Source organism: Equus caballus, chromosome 13 (genome assembly GCF_041296265.1).
Source record: "Equus caballus isolate H_3958 breed thoroughbred chromosome 13, TB-T2T, whole genome shotgun sequence".
In the NCBI taxonomy this organism is placed as follows: domain Eukaryota; kingdom Metazoa; phylum Chordata; class Mammalia; order Perissodactyla; family Equidae; genus Equus; species Equus caballus.
In genome coordinates this window covers 53812149-53828157 of record NC_091696.1, presented here as the reverse complement: position 1 = coordinate 53828157, position 16009 = coordinate 53812149, and the positions used below count along the sequence as shown (strand labels likewise).

Sequence of the window (16009 nt, the reverse complement as noted above, 5' to 3'; positions counted from 1 at the left end):
CCCGCAATTCCACTCCTAGGTGTACACCCAAAGGAAACAAAAGCATGTATCTACACAAAAATTTGTACACAAATGTCCTTAACAGCATTGTTCATAAAAGCCCAAAGGTGGAAACAACCCAAATGTCCATCAACAGATGAACAGATAAACAAAATGTGGTCCATCTATACAATGGAATACAATTTGGCCACAAAAAGGAATGAAGTACTCAATAAATGGTGTTGGGAAAACTGGACAGTCACATGCAAAAAAAATGAAAGTAGACCATTATCTTTCGCCATACACAAAAGTCAACTCAAAATGGATCAAAGACTTGAAAGTAAGACCTGGAACCATAAAACTCCTAGAAGGAAATATAGGCAGTACACTCTGTGACATTGGTCTCAGAAGGATCTTTTCGAATACCACATCTACTCAGGCAAGGGAAACAAAAGAAAAAATAAACAAGTGGGATTTCATCGGACTAAAAGCTTCTGCAAGGCAAAGGAAACTAGGATCAAAACAAAAAGACAACCCAACAATGGGGATAAAATATTTGTAAATCATATATACGACAAGGGGTTAAGCTCCAAAATATATAAAGAACTCACACAACTCAACAACAAAAAAACAAACCACCTGATCAAAAAATGGGCAGATGACATGAACAGACATTTTTCCAAAGAAGATATACAGATGGCTAATAGGCACATGAAGAGATGTTCAACATCACAAATCATCAGGTACATGCAAATCAAAACTCAATGAGATATCACCTTACACCTGTCAGAACGGCTGTAATTAACAAGACAAAAAATAAATGTTGGAGAGGATGTGGAGAAAAGGGAACCCTCATACATTGTTGGTAGGAATGCAAACTGGTGCAGCCACTGTGGAAAACAGTATGGAGATTCCTCAAAAAACTAAAAATAGAAATACCATATGACCCAGCTAACCCACTACTGGGTATCTACCCAAAGAACTTGAAATCAACATTCAAACAGACTTATGCACCCCTGTGTTCACTGCAGCCTTATTCACAATAGCCAAGATGACTGGATAAAGATGTGGTATATATACACATGGAATACTACTCAGCCATAAAAAAAGACAAAATCGTCCCATTCACAATGACATGGATGGACCTTGAGGGTATGATGTTAAGCAAAATAAGCCAGACAGAGAAGGACAAACACTGCACGACTTCACTCACATGTGGAGGACAAACTAACACGTGGACAAAGAGAACACTTTAGTGGTCACCAGACAGGAAGTGGGTTGGGGTGTGGACATAAGGGGTAAAGGGGCACATTTATATGGTGACTGACAAATAATAATGTACAACTGGAATTTCACAATGTTATAAACTATTATGACCTCAATAAAATAAAATAAAAAATTTTAAAAAGGAATGGCATTCTGATACCCATTACAACATGGATGAATTTCAAGATCATTATGCTAAGTGAAAGAAGCCAGACACCAAAAAGTCCCATACTGTAGGATCCCATTTATATGAAACATGCAGAACAAATAAATCTGTAGAGACAGAAAGCAGATCAGTGGTTTCCCGGGGCCGGAGAGGGGAGAGAATGGGGAATAACTGGTCTCCTTTTGGGGCAATAAAAACCCTCTGGAACTGGACAGTGATGATCATGGTTACACAACATTGTTACTAGATGCCACCAAACTGTACCTTTAAAATGGTTAAAATGGAAAATTTTGTTATGTGTATTTTATTAAAAAAAAAAAAACAAGAGGGAAACAGTGCAGATGGACCCTCCCAACACCCAGGAGGGGCCGGTGCGTGCCCCCCAAGTCTGGGCTCTGAGCTAACAACACCATCAAGGGAAATGAGCTGCTGCCACTCCCTGAGCCTCCCTGGGGCCTCCCCCCGATCACCCACGCTCTCCAGCCATTTCTACAAACACTCACCCTCAGCGCAAACACCACATTAAAAAGAATCATGGTGGGAGTTTCCCTCTTGGGGGATGGATCTGTTTTGGAGACCTGCAAAAGAGGCAAAATTCCAATGAATGAGAGCCACCACTTCCCAGCAAAAGCTGTCTGGAGCTACTCTACTTTAGGCGCAGGACAAGTTCCAGAATATCGCAGGACCGGAGAAAAACAGAGCCCGAGGGTCTTTGGGAAGCGACCAGTGCCTCCGTCTGGGTGAGTGCTGGCTGCACGGACAGATGCAGCCCCAGCGGAGACAAGGCAGGAAGGTCAGTGCTCGGGCCCAAAGCAACAAGGCTGTCCTAATTAACAGATGTCAGTGAGGTGCCCGGAGGAGACAAGAGGGAAAGGGGCTCAAGTGGATGGAATGTTCTCTGCCCAGACTCTCCCTCCCCTACGGCAGTCCCCAGTGTCCATTTGAGTCCTCCCGGGCTGTCTCTGCCAGGTATGACAAGTATCCAGGACGATGAAGACACAGGACAGTGCTCAGAGCCAGCAGAGACACGGCTGCAACTCTGGCATCCAGCAGCCCAGGTCACAAACACCAAGCCATCTACAAGGGTTGCCACCAGGGGGCAAAGGACTCCAGGGCCACAGCTTTCCCTGGGCCATCCCAATCTGTTGTCACCATCCAGTTTTGCAGGGTGTGACTGCCAGCAGGCTGCCAAATCTCCCCTCTGTCACCCTTAGGCCATCAGTGGGGACGGAGCCCCGCCTGCAGGGGCCTCAGTGAGGAGGGAGGGTGCTGTCCATGGGGCCAGGGGCACCCACCCATGGCCTCATGTCCCCGTACCTTCAACCACCTCGGAAGCTCCTTCCATGGGCTTAGTCATGGAGAGACTTGAGGATCACACCACAGACCCCCAGGCAATTTCTAGATCATGTCAGTGGGGCTAAAGCTTATACTGTCACATCAAAACCCTGCAGAATCTTAGTGATGCTGTTGCTGATTCTGCCTGTGTGCAAAGAACTGACTGGCAGGTTCTGGTGTGCAAATACCCTTGGGAAACAGTACATTTGATCTTGTTAAAACTCCTCAGTACTGTAGCATTTCATTCATCAGAGAATGTATATAGAGGGTTTAGCACAACAGTAAGAGCTAAATTAATAATACTATTGGCTATGATATCATTTAATACGAAGAAATGCTTACACCACTTTATATAAAGTTCAAAGGTCTCACAAATGCTGTTGAACTCATTTTCTTGGCCTCCCTAGAAACAGACATCCTACAGAAAAAGGGAAGGCCAGAGTCAGTAGACCTAGAATAAGGGCAGGGACCAAACACCTGCAGCAAGGATGCCTGTCTGTGTCTCCACCAGACCCTCAGGGCCTATGAGGATGTACGGCTGATAGCAAGCACCTGCTCAGGTCTGCTGCATGACGGCTGCCGCCCCCAGAGCCAGCATCAGCCACAGTTCCCTGAGGGCCCCAAGCCAGGATGGGCCAGGCCTGCCCAGAGAGGACCCCGCCTGCCGAGGGAGGGCCATACCTGCCCAGGGAGGACCCTGTTTTCCCAGAGAGGACCCCACCTGCCCAGGGAGAACCCCGTCCGCCCAGCAAGCAGCCCACCTGCCCAGGGAGGGCCATACCTGCCCCAGAGCATGCTGTAGCAGTGTCGGGTGCCCAACAAACCGCACATTATCGATCTTCAGTTCAAATTTTTGGCCACACATTTCAGACTTGGTTGCCAAAATTGTTGCCAGAATGACATCCGAAAACCTTAAAATTAAGAAAAGGCAGAGTGGAAAGAAGTTAATGGAGTGTCACGGCACCATGCCTGCTGCCCTCAGGGGAAGGGTCTCAGGAAGCGGCAGCTTCGTGCATGGAAGCTCCAACCCCCTGCTGACCCGGAAGCTTCTATCAGTCTCCCTTCTGAAGCAATCCCCAGGACCAGGGACGTAAAATCACCAGAATTACAAGGGAAGGCATGAGAAGCACAGACTGAAGGCACATGCTGTCATTTCTTGGCATGCTCTATGAAATTCAAGAGAGAAACAAGCTGCAGTTTGCTTTTAAAGGAAGGAACAACAGCTGGAACTGGCACTGCCCTGAGGAGCTGCTCGTTAAGGCTCCCCGTCTGGCCCAGGGTTGTGGGCTACACCCTCAGCCCCCAGGAGCCCCCGCCCCTCAGTGCTGTGGAAGGGGCAAAGGGGCGGCACTGACTGCAGCAAGCTCGTGACCCTCCTCACCGCACAGCTGCCGGCCCTGCCCTCATCCCAAACACTTAAACCTTCCAGTTTTCAGTAGGAAGAAACTTTTAAGATGTGCAAGATGTGCAGGCCCACTGATGTGACACAAACAGAGGGACGCACAGGACCAGGCGCTGTGGAGAAGCAGGAGTGGCTGTGGCGTAGGTGCCAGCAGGTTTGGACACGACGTCTGCAAGCTGCTGGGCCCATCCCTGCCTAAGGTGTATCTGTGCACTTATGTGTCCTCACTGGCCACCCTGTGCCTGGGGTGACCCAGATGAGGGAGAGACACCACAGGGAGGAGACAGCTGGGGGTGCAGGGCAGACTCATCTCAGAGCCCAGGCTCGGGGAGGGGGAGATGGGAGGCGGCTCTAGAAACACTGATGCACCACGACTGATCTGGAGCCAGGAGAGAGACAAGCCCTGAGTCCTGTGCTCGTTCCTCCACCTGGAAAAGCATTTCTAACATCCAGGTCGAGAGGGCACACTGTGTTGGGCCATGCTCTGCCCCTGGGCAGGGAGACCCCTGTAGTCCCAAGGAGGCCATCGAGGACACACACTCCGGTGGGCGTCCTGGGCCTTGCCTGAGGAGCGACAGGGAATCTGGCAGCGTACGAGACGCTTCTCTCCTGGAGAACCTCCCAGTTGGGGGAGGGGAGACTAACACCGTAACTCCATTTTCTGACGAAAAGCGAAGGTCTGCTCTGGCTCCGTTCGGAAACAGCAGTGACTCTGGGATACAGGACCTGGGAAGGCCATCTGCTCTGGCTCCTTACACGTGGCAGCGCTCACAGCCTAATGTAAGAGGAGTGACTGGGAGCTGGCCTGCGGCCAGAGCCTTGCTGGTCGGCCAGCACACGGACAAAATGCAGGAGCAGCAGCTGTGGCCCTTCCAAGCCTCTCCCCGGCGGCGAGCAGGCAGGGAGCCCAGCGCTGCTGAGGCCAGGTGTGGTGGGGAGGTACAGGCTGGTTTCCAGCCTCCCTCCAAGACTGACGGGGTCCTCTAGGCGTCCCTGTGGTCCCCAAACAAACCAGATGAAGAGGGTTGGGGCAGAAGGGGCTGCCTCGCCTCTTGCACAGTCAGGACTGAAGTCAGACCTTCCAACACCAACACTGTCGGACACATTCTGGGAAACGCGGGACCCACAGCCCAAGCCCCTGCTGTCCACTGTGGGTCTCTCCTCCCCTGGAATACTGCTCTCTGCAGTGATTAAACCAGAGACGGAAGCTTCCAGTGTCTTAGACCAGAGGCTTTCTATGCTTTCTTCAAAAACTCTGAATGGCTCCCTCTGCCCTGTAACTCCTGCATGAGGGACACGGTGATGGTGAGGGAGGGCCCAGGTGATAAAACCCTAACAAGTACTTCTGCCCTAGCAACTGAGCCACTGCCAACATTTCACGTCTTATCTGAACAAACAGTGCCCCTTCAGTCTGCCACCCAGTGACTCAGGGACACAGAGATAACGGACAGAAAAGCAACCTCCCACCACTCCAGAGAGTTCACTTCTTCCTGTGATATCCAAAAATCTCCACTGAAAACCTCTGCTCTGTCATGAAGAACTGCAGCCGGGCCTCAGCCCTGGCCCTCAGCCACGGTCCAGGAACCTAAGTTTGGCTGGGGGACGGGTCCTGAGATTCAGAGGCAAGCAGTGGTGGCCCGGTTCACAGCTATAAACATCCAAGTCCAAAGGCACCCTTCCTGGGGCCAAATAAAAAGCATTTTCCCCCTCTGAGACCAGAGGCCAGGGTCTGCGGAGGGAGCCAGCTGGAAGCCACGTGCTGCTGAGTAAAGAACCACACTACTCTAAGTGGCCATTCAGGGCGGCCCCTCCAGGGCAGCCAGCAGGGTGGGACTGTGCCACTCTGCCTGCCTGAGTCTGGCCCACACAGAAACCCACTGACCACAGCTTAGTATTACACACTGATGATGAAAAAAGCACTTGAGTGGCTTTACACTTCTCGACTGTGTCTGCTGACATGACGCACAAAGACAGAGCTGCATCATGAGACCTGGGGTTGGGGGATGTAACTGTTATAAATAGCGAATTGAGACAAGAACAAGTGATGATATTTGTTGCTTCAAAATTTACAAAAATCCCTTTCCCTTCTTTTGATGGTGAAAGGTCTGGTAAACACTTTGCAATACAATGAAATAGCTGTTAGAAAAACTTAACATTCCTGGAATAACTTAGAAATTTTAAAAAACACACATTTAGAAAGATGAACCAGCACAGCTGGAAAACGGGCCAAGACTGTCCATTTCTGCTGAGACATTAGGGAGCAGGGCTTGTTCTCTAGCTTGGCCACAAAAAGGGGGCAGAGGGACAGTACGGATGGGAGCTCAACTTTGCCCCCTCCTCTTTTGGGGGACTCACAGATGCTCTGTGCACGTCCAACTCCCAGAGGGATGCCCTGTCAGTGGAACAGGAGAGTCCCACCTTATCCATGTTCCCCAGAGAGAAGCGCCATATAAACTCCACGGGGACATTGTTGCCCCTAACGGGTACACACAATAGCATCTAAGCCCAAGCATCACACTTTAACACCTGGCCCTTGGGAGAGGCCCCCTCCGATAAATGAAGGCAAGGAGTGACCAAACAAAGGCCTCTCTGGGGGGCAACAGGCTAGGGAGACAAGAAACTTTGCTCTTGCTCACCTACCTCCCCCCACTGGTGCCTGCCTGGAGGAGGAGGAGGAGGAGGTTTGAGCGCAGAAGTCTCCCTGGTGCCAGCCAACCTTGCCCTGGCCTCTCAGGTAACATGAAATAGCTAATCAACTCCAGGTGGAGAAAGGGCAGGTGTCATGGGAAGCCGGGGCACTGCAGGGATCGGGCAGTGAGGGTCGAGCCAGAGCCTGTGCGCCTCGTTAGTCAATTTTCAACATTGTGGGAAGTCAGGAGTTAAGCACAATTACAAGAGAAGGCAGCAGGAATCAAGACAGAAAGACGGTGGAGAAGTCTCGGTCTTACCCTGCAACCAATTGCTCATCGGTTGGAGGACATGGCTCGCTGAAATGGGAACAGGACCATCAAGACCAAACAAAAACACAGTGATTTTAAAAAGCATGAAAAGTTACAAGGTCATCTTGTTAAACAGTATTCAAGTCTGGCACAAGTACCACCATCAACTTACCGGACAAGAAAGGGGACACAGAGATTCCCCAAGTTGAAGACTTACCACAGGGTTTTCTCACTAAAGCTCAAATGCTCACATGGAAACACAGGCTGGGCAAGAACGAGTCAGTTTTCAGAAGCAAGAGCGAGGCTGGCAGACCTGGGTCAGAGCCCAGCACCACACACATCACTGGACAGACGCCTGTGCACAAGGACTCAACCTTCCTGATGAAACCACCTCAACAAGATCGAGTGAGAGCCCCACAGGGAAAGCCTTATGAAAAGCGCAGAATGCCCCTGAGCACACTCGTGAGACGCTGTGACTGCCTGCAGAGCTGACCTCCTTGAGCCTCTGCCCAGACCAGGACTGCGGCCCCTCAGCAGGAGGCAGTTGTGGCAGGACCTGGACACACGTGTCTTGGAAAATGCCTGAGACCTCTGCACTACCGACTTGAGTGCTTCTAGAGAGTTTATTTAAAAGAGTTGGAGTTCCTTGCAGATTCTGTGTTCTAGGACATGCTGCCTTCCAGGTACCCCGGGCACAGAAGGGAGGCCTGCACCCTGGAGTAGAGACAGCAGCGAGGGATGAGAGCTGACAGGATGCCGTGCCACACCCACCGGCTGCCCCTTGGGCCTGCTACTCCCAGAGATCTTATCGAGAAACACACATTGCCAAAGACTCACGCAAGAAAAACACACATCATTGTGTGTTTTCTCAGCAGCCCCCAGACCCTGGCTCAACAGTTGGGATAGTACTAAAGGGGTAAGACGTTTCATGGACTTTTCCAAGGTTGCCCAGAAAGTCAGAATCCACAGAAGCTCGAGCACAACTCCTACAACTTTATCCCCAACAACCAGACAAGACCCAACGAAATCCCTTGACTTTCAAAAGGGAAGGAGCACATGGGGCTTCCGAACGCCGGCGGCATGCCATTTCCATCCTGTCGTGTGGTGGTGACATCTCAAACCCCACAGGCCTGTTTCATGGACTTGCGTCTGCCCCTCTGAGGGAGGCAGAACCATCAGCAAGTACTCTCAGTGAGACACAGACGTTCCTGTGACATCCAGACCAGGGAGGCAGAGGTGGAGATGCCTTGCCTCCCTTAGGCATCTTCCAGAAGACAGGGAAACTGAGGCTCACAGTCTAAGGAACACGCCCAAGATCATGCATGACAGGACACCAAGTGAGGTTCAGACCCGGAGCCCTGAACCTGCAATGTCCCAGCTGCCCTGCAGGGATGCACCAGTGTGGCCTCAGTGGCTGGGCCAGGAACGGGGCAGAAGGTGCCCGAGCTTGGGGACAACACTGCTTGTCCATGTTCTTCTGTATCGACCTCAGCTCCAGGAAGAAGGGGCATCCTCCTAACACATCTCAACACACACGCTAGTAGAGGCGAAGCCACCAAGAGAGGCCCTGGCGGAGCCCCACGCACACCTGGCGTGGAGGGCCTGGGAGCCATGTGCCAGCGAGCACTGGGGCTCACCCTCGGGGGCCCCCGTCCGGCCCAGGGCGTGACTGTGCCCCAACGCTGGACCCACTGCTTCGAGAAAGGCACACGAGCCTCAGGAGGGCAGCACTGACACCTGACCCCACTGCCCCACAATGCCAAGGGGGAGTCAAAGGACAGAGATGGAAACCTGTTATAGGTCTGGGGAGGGCTTCTGGATAATGTCTAAAGTAAAATGACTTCAGAACAGTTTGAAATGAAGTCAAGTCTTCTCCAAGCCACAGCATCTCCTTCTCTGAGACAGTGGCCAGAACACTGCCTGAAACCTGGAGGGGGGCCAGAGACCGCCACCCACGTCAGAAGGGATCACCCCCCGACAGCCTTTCCGGCCGATGCCAGGCTCTCTCTCAGAGCTCTCCAGATGGCTTTCACCCCCGCCAGCGTGGGGGATGCAGGATGCAATCAAGCAGGAGGCCCCGTGCCCCTAACCCAACCGACAGGAATGCTACAACTTTCTAAACTTGAATCTCAAGCCTTACAGACAACAGACAATACCCATTCTCTTTTCTACCCACTCAATTCTAGAAAAGGGTTAAAAAAAGAAGTGAACACACCCAGAAGGACCTACAACGAGAATATATAACCGTACACTGGCGTCTTTGGGGAGAAGAAGAAGAAGAAGAAAAAACTGGCAACAGATGTTAGCTCAGGTGCCAATCTTAGAAAAAAAATAATAAAGTTACTTAAAAAAAATTGAGGGGCTGGCCCGGTGGCACAGTGGTTAAGTTCACACCTTCTGCTTTGGTGGCTCGAGGTTTGCCAGTTTGGATTCCGGGTGTGGACCTACACACCACTTGTCAAGCCAGGCTGTGGCAGGCGTCCCACATATAAAGTAGAGGAAGATGGGCACAGATGTTAGCTCAGGGCCAGTCTTCCTCAGCAAAAAGAGGAGGATTGGCGGCAGATGTTAGCTCAGGCCTAAACCCCCCCACCACCAAAAAGAACCAAACAAACAACAACAAAAAAAGTGACAGTTAATTCTTATACCTTGAAACACATCATCTTGATGATTCACCTTATAAAAGCAGCCCACTCTCTAAGCCAGTGCTACCCAACAGAACTTCACACAGTGACGAAAATATTCTAAATCTGTGTCACTCAATACAGTAGCCACTAGTCACACGTGGCCACTGAGCATCTGAAACGTGGCTAGTGCAAGTGAGGAACTGAAGTTTTAATTTTATTTAGTTTCAGTTCATCGCAACTAAAACGGCACAGTGGCCAGTGACTTTAACACTAGGCAGCACAGCTGCGCCCCAGCCTCTCTACGGCAGGCCATCACCACACTCAGAAGTTACCCATGTTGCTTTCAATCTGGCAAACTGACAAGCAGGACATTCCGTTAGTTCCAGAAGAAAAGCACCTTTGAGAACAACACTCACGGAAAATACAGAGAATGGGTCTCACGCACCTTCACCGCACTGCTGCAGGAAGATGTCTGAGCCACGACAGGGCTCCCCCAGGGGCCAGGGGCAGAGCGGCGCTCTGCAGGCCTAGGTGACAAAATAAAGCTGGGCCCCTAAGGGTATTTTCCTGCATCTCTGAAAACGTGAGGGGTGGGGAGTGGGACCATCAGATGCTATAATGTGCTAAAATTACCAAATGAAGTAATTCTTCAGTTTAATGAAATAGAGTCTAAAGAGAACCAGCTCTTCCTAGGGAACAAGCATGTCTATGATCCCGATAGACTCACAACATCTTACTCTCTCCTCATGGTTTCCCTCTTCATTACACTAAATATTGAATTAATTTCCTAGAAAACATCCTCGAAGTCTTTTATTATAATCCTCTCAAAATTAGCTGCGGGAATTAGGTGCCGCCAGCACTCCTAGGAAATCCCTCTGTGAAGATCATTCCAAGAGCTCTTTCTGGATCTTCAGCAGCCTGAGCCTCATGTCCGTGGAGCTTGGAGGTAGAATGGCAGGCAGGTGGCCAGCCAGCACAGCTCTAAACCAATCAGGGGCACAGGTGGAGAACAAAATGCACCCACCCAGCAGCGTGCAGGGGCAAAAAGCTTTCTATGTGCCTACAACAAACAGGAGTTTGTTCCAAGTTGCCCACTTTCAAGGACAAGACAATCACAGGCCTCTACATCAAGCAGAACGACCCATGGCATGTCCGACGGCCCCCCACAACCTGGCCCCTCCTCCAGAGCTTGCTCCTCATGGAGACAGTCACTGGGCATGCCAGGGGCCCCGACACCCTCACATAAAAAAGATAAAAACCATACTCTTGGGGCCACGCAAGACTATGGCTGGTGTAGTGCCGTCAGAGAAGCGAGGGCAACTGTCCTAACGCCCTGCATGGCAAAGACCCAGTGCGGGGACCTCAGCTACCTTCCCAAGGGACAGGGGATGCTGAGTCCTTCACCTCATGCAGGCCCCAGCAGTGTTTAGAGGACCCCAGGAAAGGCAATTTACAATCTTTCCTCTGGCCTGTGCTACCATTTACTTAGCTTTAAAATGAATGTAAGAAGGCGGAAGTGGTGATTTCTGATGTCTGCCACCCTGAGAGCAGTTCCCAAAGTGAGAAAGGGGAGCGTACAGAGGAAGGAACAGGACCTGCCCGTCATCCATGCCCTGAAAGAGCAAGGGTCCAATCAGCCCTGGCTGGCTGTCAGCCAGATCGCCACCCCGACAGGCTGTGCTGCACCCGAGCACCGCTATCTGGCCTCTGGGACGCGCTCGGGGAATACGGTATGAGGACAGCACCAGAGTCTGCTTCCCTCCACGCCCCTCTCACAGGACACAAACGTCCTACAGGGACGTGGCCCCATCTGTTCTTCGACCTGCTGTACCAGCCACACAGCCCGCAGCTGGAACATGTGACCCAACTACACAGCAGGCCAGACACTGGCAGCACAATCCCGAGTTTGTGTGACCTGAACCCCCTACCAAATGGTAAAAACGGACACCGGGTTTCTCAGGGAGAAAAGCTCTGAGGAGAAAACGACAACAGGAGGAGGGGCTCCGCCCCGGCCGGGCAGAACCAGCCCATCGTGGAGTGACTGCAGAGCCCTTACCTGGAGTCACCATCCTGGTCATCGGCATGGTCTCCGGTGTTGTTGACAGCATATCTGCTACGAGGCTTATCTGAGGGAGGGCAAAAAAGGGAGAAGGGCTAAGAAAACAGGGTCCACTCGCATACAGGAGGATTGCGGAGCCACAGAAAGTGGTGGTTTCTAAAAGGTGGCACACACACACACAATGGGATATTATTCAGCCATAAAAAGGAATGAAGTTCTGATAAATGCTACGACATGGATGAACTTGAAAACATGATGCCAAGTAAAAGAAATGAGATACAAAAGGACAAATATTACACTTATATGAAAGATCCACAATAGGCAAATTCATAGAGACAGTAAGTAGACTAGAAGGTTACCAGAGACGGAACACAGGGAAAAAGGGGAGTTATTGCTTAATAGTTATGAGTTTCCGTTTGGGGTGATGAAAAATTTTAGAAATAGACAGTGGTGATGGTTGCACAATATGGTGAATTAATTATGGTGAATGTAATTAATGCCACTGAATTGTATGCTTAAAAACAGTTAAAATAGCAAATTTTATGTTTTTTACCATAATAAGAAATTTTCCAAAAGAAACTATGCTTTCCAAGAAGTGATAACATGGGAAACGCTTTTGTACTATGTAAAGTTTTTAAAAAAGGATTACAGATACATACATACACACAGACACACACACACCCTCTCAGTGTATCTTGGCAACTAGGTTGGAAAAAGCACAGGCAAAGGAAAGAATTTTTAAATATCCACACACCAACATCCTTCATATACACAAACAATACCTTACAAGAGTCATAAAGTTTAAAGACCTAAGGATGAACTTAAGAAGTTCTTCATGGGCAAGAAGCCCAGGAAGAAAATGAAATGCTACCAAGGGAGACAAGAACGAACAGGAGACACACTATGTCCTTGAACGGGGAGATTCAACCTGAAGATACCCCTTCTTCCCAGTTACTCAACACGTGGAACATGACCTCCAAAACACCACCCACGGTTTGCAGGGTCTAACACAGGCAGTACCAACGCTTACAGGGAAGAGGAAGCAAGAGCAGCCAGGATAACGCTGAAAAAGAAAGGTAATGACAAGTGACTATTCTACCTGATAGTGCAACGTGGTATAGAGTTAGAATAATTCATCACCCACACAGAAACAGATCAGTGGGAGAGATGAAAAAAGGTCAGAAATAAACTCAAACAAACATGGGACTCTAGCAGAACCAATCAGTGCAGGCAAGGTGACATTCTACAAAACAACATTGGGACGTTGGGACCAGGGTGCCTCAGGGAAGAGCAAATCATGCTGGCTCTTGAACCCACCGCTCTCCAGCTGTGGGGCCCCATGTCTGCACAGCCTCCCTCACCCACCGCGCCTGCTCCGCGGGGCTCCAGGAGGCAAACAGGAGGCGCGCTCAACCCTCAGCAAATGCCCAGAAAATACCAGCTCCTAGCAGAAGCAATGCACAAGATAAACACATTCAAAAAGAAGACAACAGACATTCGACAGGAACACATGAGGGACTCTTTACATAATCCTGGAGAGGAGAGGCCTCTCTATGGATAACCACTCAGAGACCACAAAAGGACAGACTGAAGACTTGACTATAAAAATCAAAACTCCAGGGGCCGGCCTGGGGCATAGTGGGTAGGTTCCCGCACTCTGCTTCTAGGGCAGGGTTGCTGGTTGGGATCCTGGGGGGGCACCTACACATGGCTCAGCAAGCCATGCTGGGGCAGCTCCCACGCAGAGGAACCAGGACATGCAACCATGTACTGCAGCTTTGGGGAGGGAAACAATAAAACAATAAAAAAGAGGAAGATTAGCAACAGCTGTTAGCTCAAGGCCACTCTTCCTAAAAAAAAAAAAAAAAACTATGTGGCAAAAGCCACACAGAGTCAACCTGGCTTGGCGTGTACAGCTTTATCACGGACAAAGGCCTATTTTCATCCTAAATATATAAAGAGCTCCTTCCATCTATAAGGAAAAACTCAAACCACCTAAGAGGAAATCAGGCAAAGCTCAGGAACAGGTGCACTAAAAAGGAAATGCAAATGGTCTGAAAACAGGAAAACGTGACCCCTCATCCTAAGACGATCAGATGCAACTTTTCACCTGTCTCGGCAACAAACACAGGACATCTGACCTATTAGAAACAGCTCTGCTCACTCGCTCCTACACCCAGCCATCCCCTTACGGCGACTTGGAGCCGTTTGGAAACCGACAATCTCACAGAGAGGACACTCAGGCCGGTGGGGTCAGGCAGGGCACGCCCCCCACGGTCCCGCCCCAGCCCCGCGCCCGCGCCCCGAGGGAGAGCGCGCGCGGGCGGACGGCGCGCCCAGAGCGGACAACGGCGCGTGCGCACGCGGCTCTGGACACGGCGCTCCGGATGCGGGGGGCGCCGGCCGGGGTCCCCGGGGGACCGGCTTTCTTTTCCGGTCTGAGCCGCCGGGTGCCACGTGGACGGACTTGGAGGGAACGCTACAGGGCCGAACTGGGCTCGGAGACCTGGGTGGGAGGGGCCGCAGCACGTCGCCGCCCAGGGACAGCGCCCGGGCGCCCGGAGGACCCGCCCCCGCGGACGCGCGCCCGAGGTCCGCACGGGGACGGCGGCCGGGGATCCCACAGACGCTCGTCTGCGCACGCGCGCGCGCACGGCCGTCCCTTCCGGACACCGGGGCCGGAACAGCAGCACCGGGCGGGGCACGGGCTCGGCCGCGCCCACTTACTTGTCTGGGCCGCGGGGTGCTCCCGGCCGCGCTGGAAGGGGTACCTGAACAGCAGCTTGTTGCCCCTGCTGCCCGAGCTCACGAGGATCACGCTGAGCGGGCTGGTGTCGTCCCCCATCGCGCCGCGGCCGGGGCTGAGGCGGGACTGAGGGGCCTGACGAGCACACGCCCCAGGCCGCCAGTGCCCGGCGCCGGGAGCCAAGCCCGCGGGGCCAGCGCGACAGTCGCCAAACCCACGCGCCTCCGGGCTCGCGAGACTTCCGAGACAGGGCCAGGCGAAAGCCCGGAGGACGCGGGCGCGCGGGGAGGGGGCGTCTGCGCAGGCGCGGGCGGCCCTGTGCGCAGGCGCAGGGTCTTCCCCGGGAAGCTGCGCGCACGCGCGTGTGGCCACCCCCTCCTCGCGTGGAGAGGAGGGAATCTCGCATCCGCGTGAATGGGCACCTGGGGCTGTCTGCAAGTGCTGCTCTCCTCATTGTGAAAGTAACGCTTGCTTTGGGCAGAAGGCTCCAACTTAGCAATATAAAGCACTAAAATGAAAAGTTAAAATTCACTTTAGTGGATCCTAGACCTAAACGTAAGAACTAAGGTTATAAAACTCCTACAGGAAAACGTGGGGGTAAATCTTCGCCGCCTTGGACTAGGCAATGGTTTCCTAGCTAAGACACCAAATGGACAAGCCACTAAAGAAAATACTAACGAGACTTCATCAGGTTAAAAATTTGTGCTTCAACGGACACCACCAGGAAAATAAAAAGAGCACCTGCAGAATGGGGGCAAATATTTGCAAATCATGTATCTGATGGGGAAATTGTATCCAGAATATGTTTTTTAAAAACTCTTACAACTCAACAACAAAAAGACAAGTAACCAATTGAAAAATGAGCAAGGGATGTGAATAGGTATTTCTTCAAAGAATAGGACAAATGGCTAATAAGCACATGAAAAGATGCTCAACACAATTATTCATTAGGGAAATGCAAATCAAAACCAAAAAGAGATACCACATCCCACCCACCAGTATGGCTAGAATCAAAAAGACAAAATAACGAGTGTGGGCGAGGAAGTGGAGAAATTAGAATCTGTACACACTGCTGGTGGGAATATAAAACGGTGCAGCTACTATGGAAAACAGGCTGGCAGTTCTTGAAAAGATTAAACATAGAGTTCCCATATGACCCAGCTATTCCATTCCTTAGTATATACCCAAGAGAAGTGGAGATATAAGTCCACACAAAAACTTGTGTGTTCATAGCAGCAGTATTCATAATAGCCAAAAAGTCCAAGCAACCCAAATGTCCATCAAGTGAGGAATGGGTGAATAAAACATGGTATAATCCACACAGTGGAATAGTATTGTCATAAAAAGGAATGAAATACTGATGCATGAATGAACCTTAAAAACGTACATATTGTGTGATTCTATTTATATAAATGTCCAGAATAGGCACATCCATAGAGACAGAAAGTGGGTTTGGTTGTCTAGGCTGGGGTAGTTTGGGGGTGTGACTG

General features: G+C 51.1%; 1 protein-coding gene across 8 annotated transcripts in view; it reads right to left on the bottom strand.

Moving 5' to 3' along the window:
- The window catches only part of NPRL3 (NPR3 like, GATOR1 complex subunit), a 36624-nt gene extending 21783 nt beyond the window's left edge, over window positions 1-14841 (bottom strand). The window contains exons 1-5 of one of the 8 annotated variants that reach the window (XM_023616776.2): window positions 14501-14841; window positions 11771-11840; window positions 7097-7135; window positions 3528-3657; window positions 1915-1989 (exon numbers count right to left, since the gene is read on the bottom strand). In XM_023616776.2, coding sequence (XP_023472544.1) covers window positions 1915-1989; window positions 3528-3657; window positions 7097-7135; window positions 11771-11840; window positions 14501-14618 — 432 coding nt within the window. In that variant the 5' untranslated portion in view covers window positions 14619-14841. Of the gene's footprint in view, window positions 1-1914; window positions 1990-3527; window positions 3658-7096; window positions 7136-11770; window positions 11841-13914; window positions 14237-14279; window positions 14427-14500 lie in introns of those variants that run through there. The other 7 variants (XM_070232554.1, XM_070232556.1, XM_070232555.1 and 4 more) reach the window with 7 other exon arrangements.
- Window positions 14842-16009: the final 1168 nt, after the last annotated feature.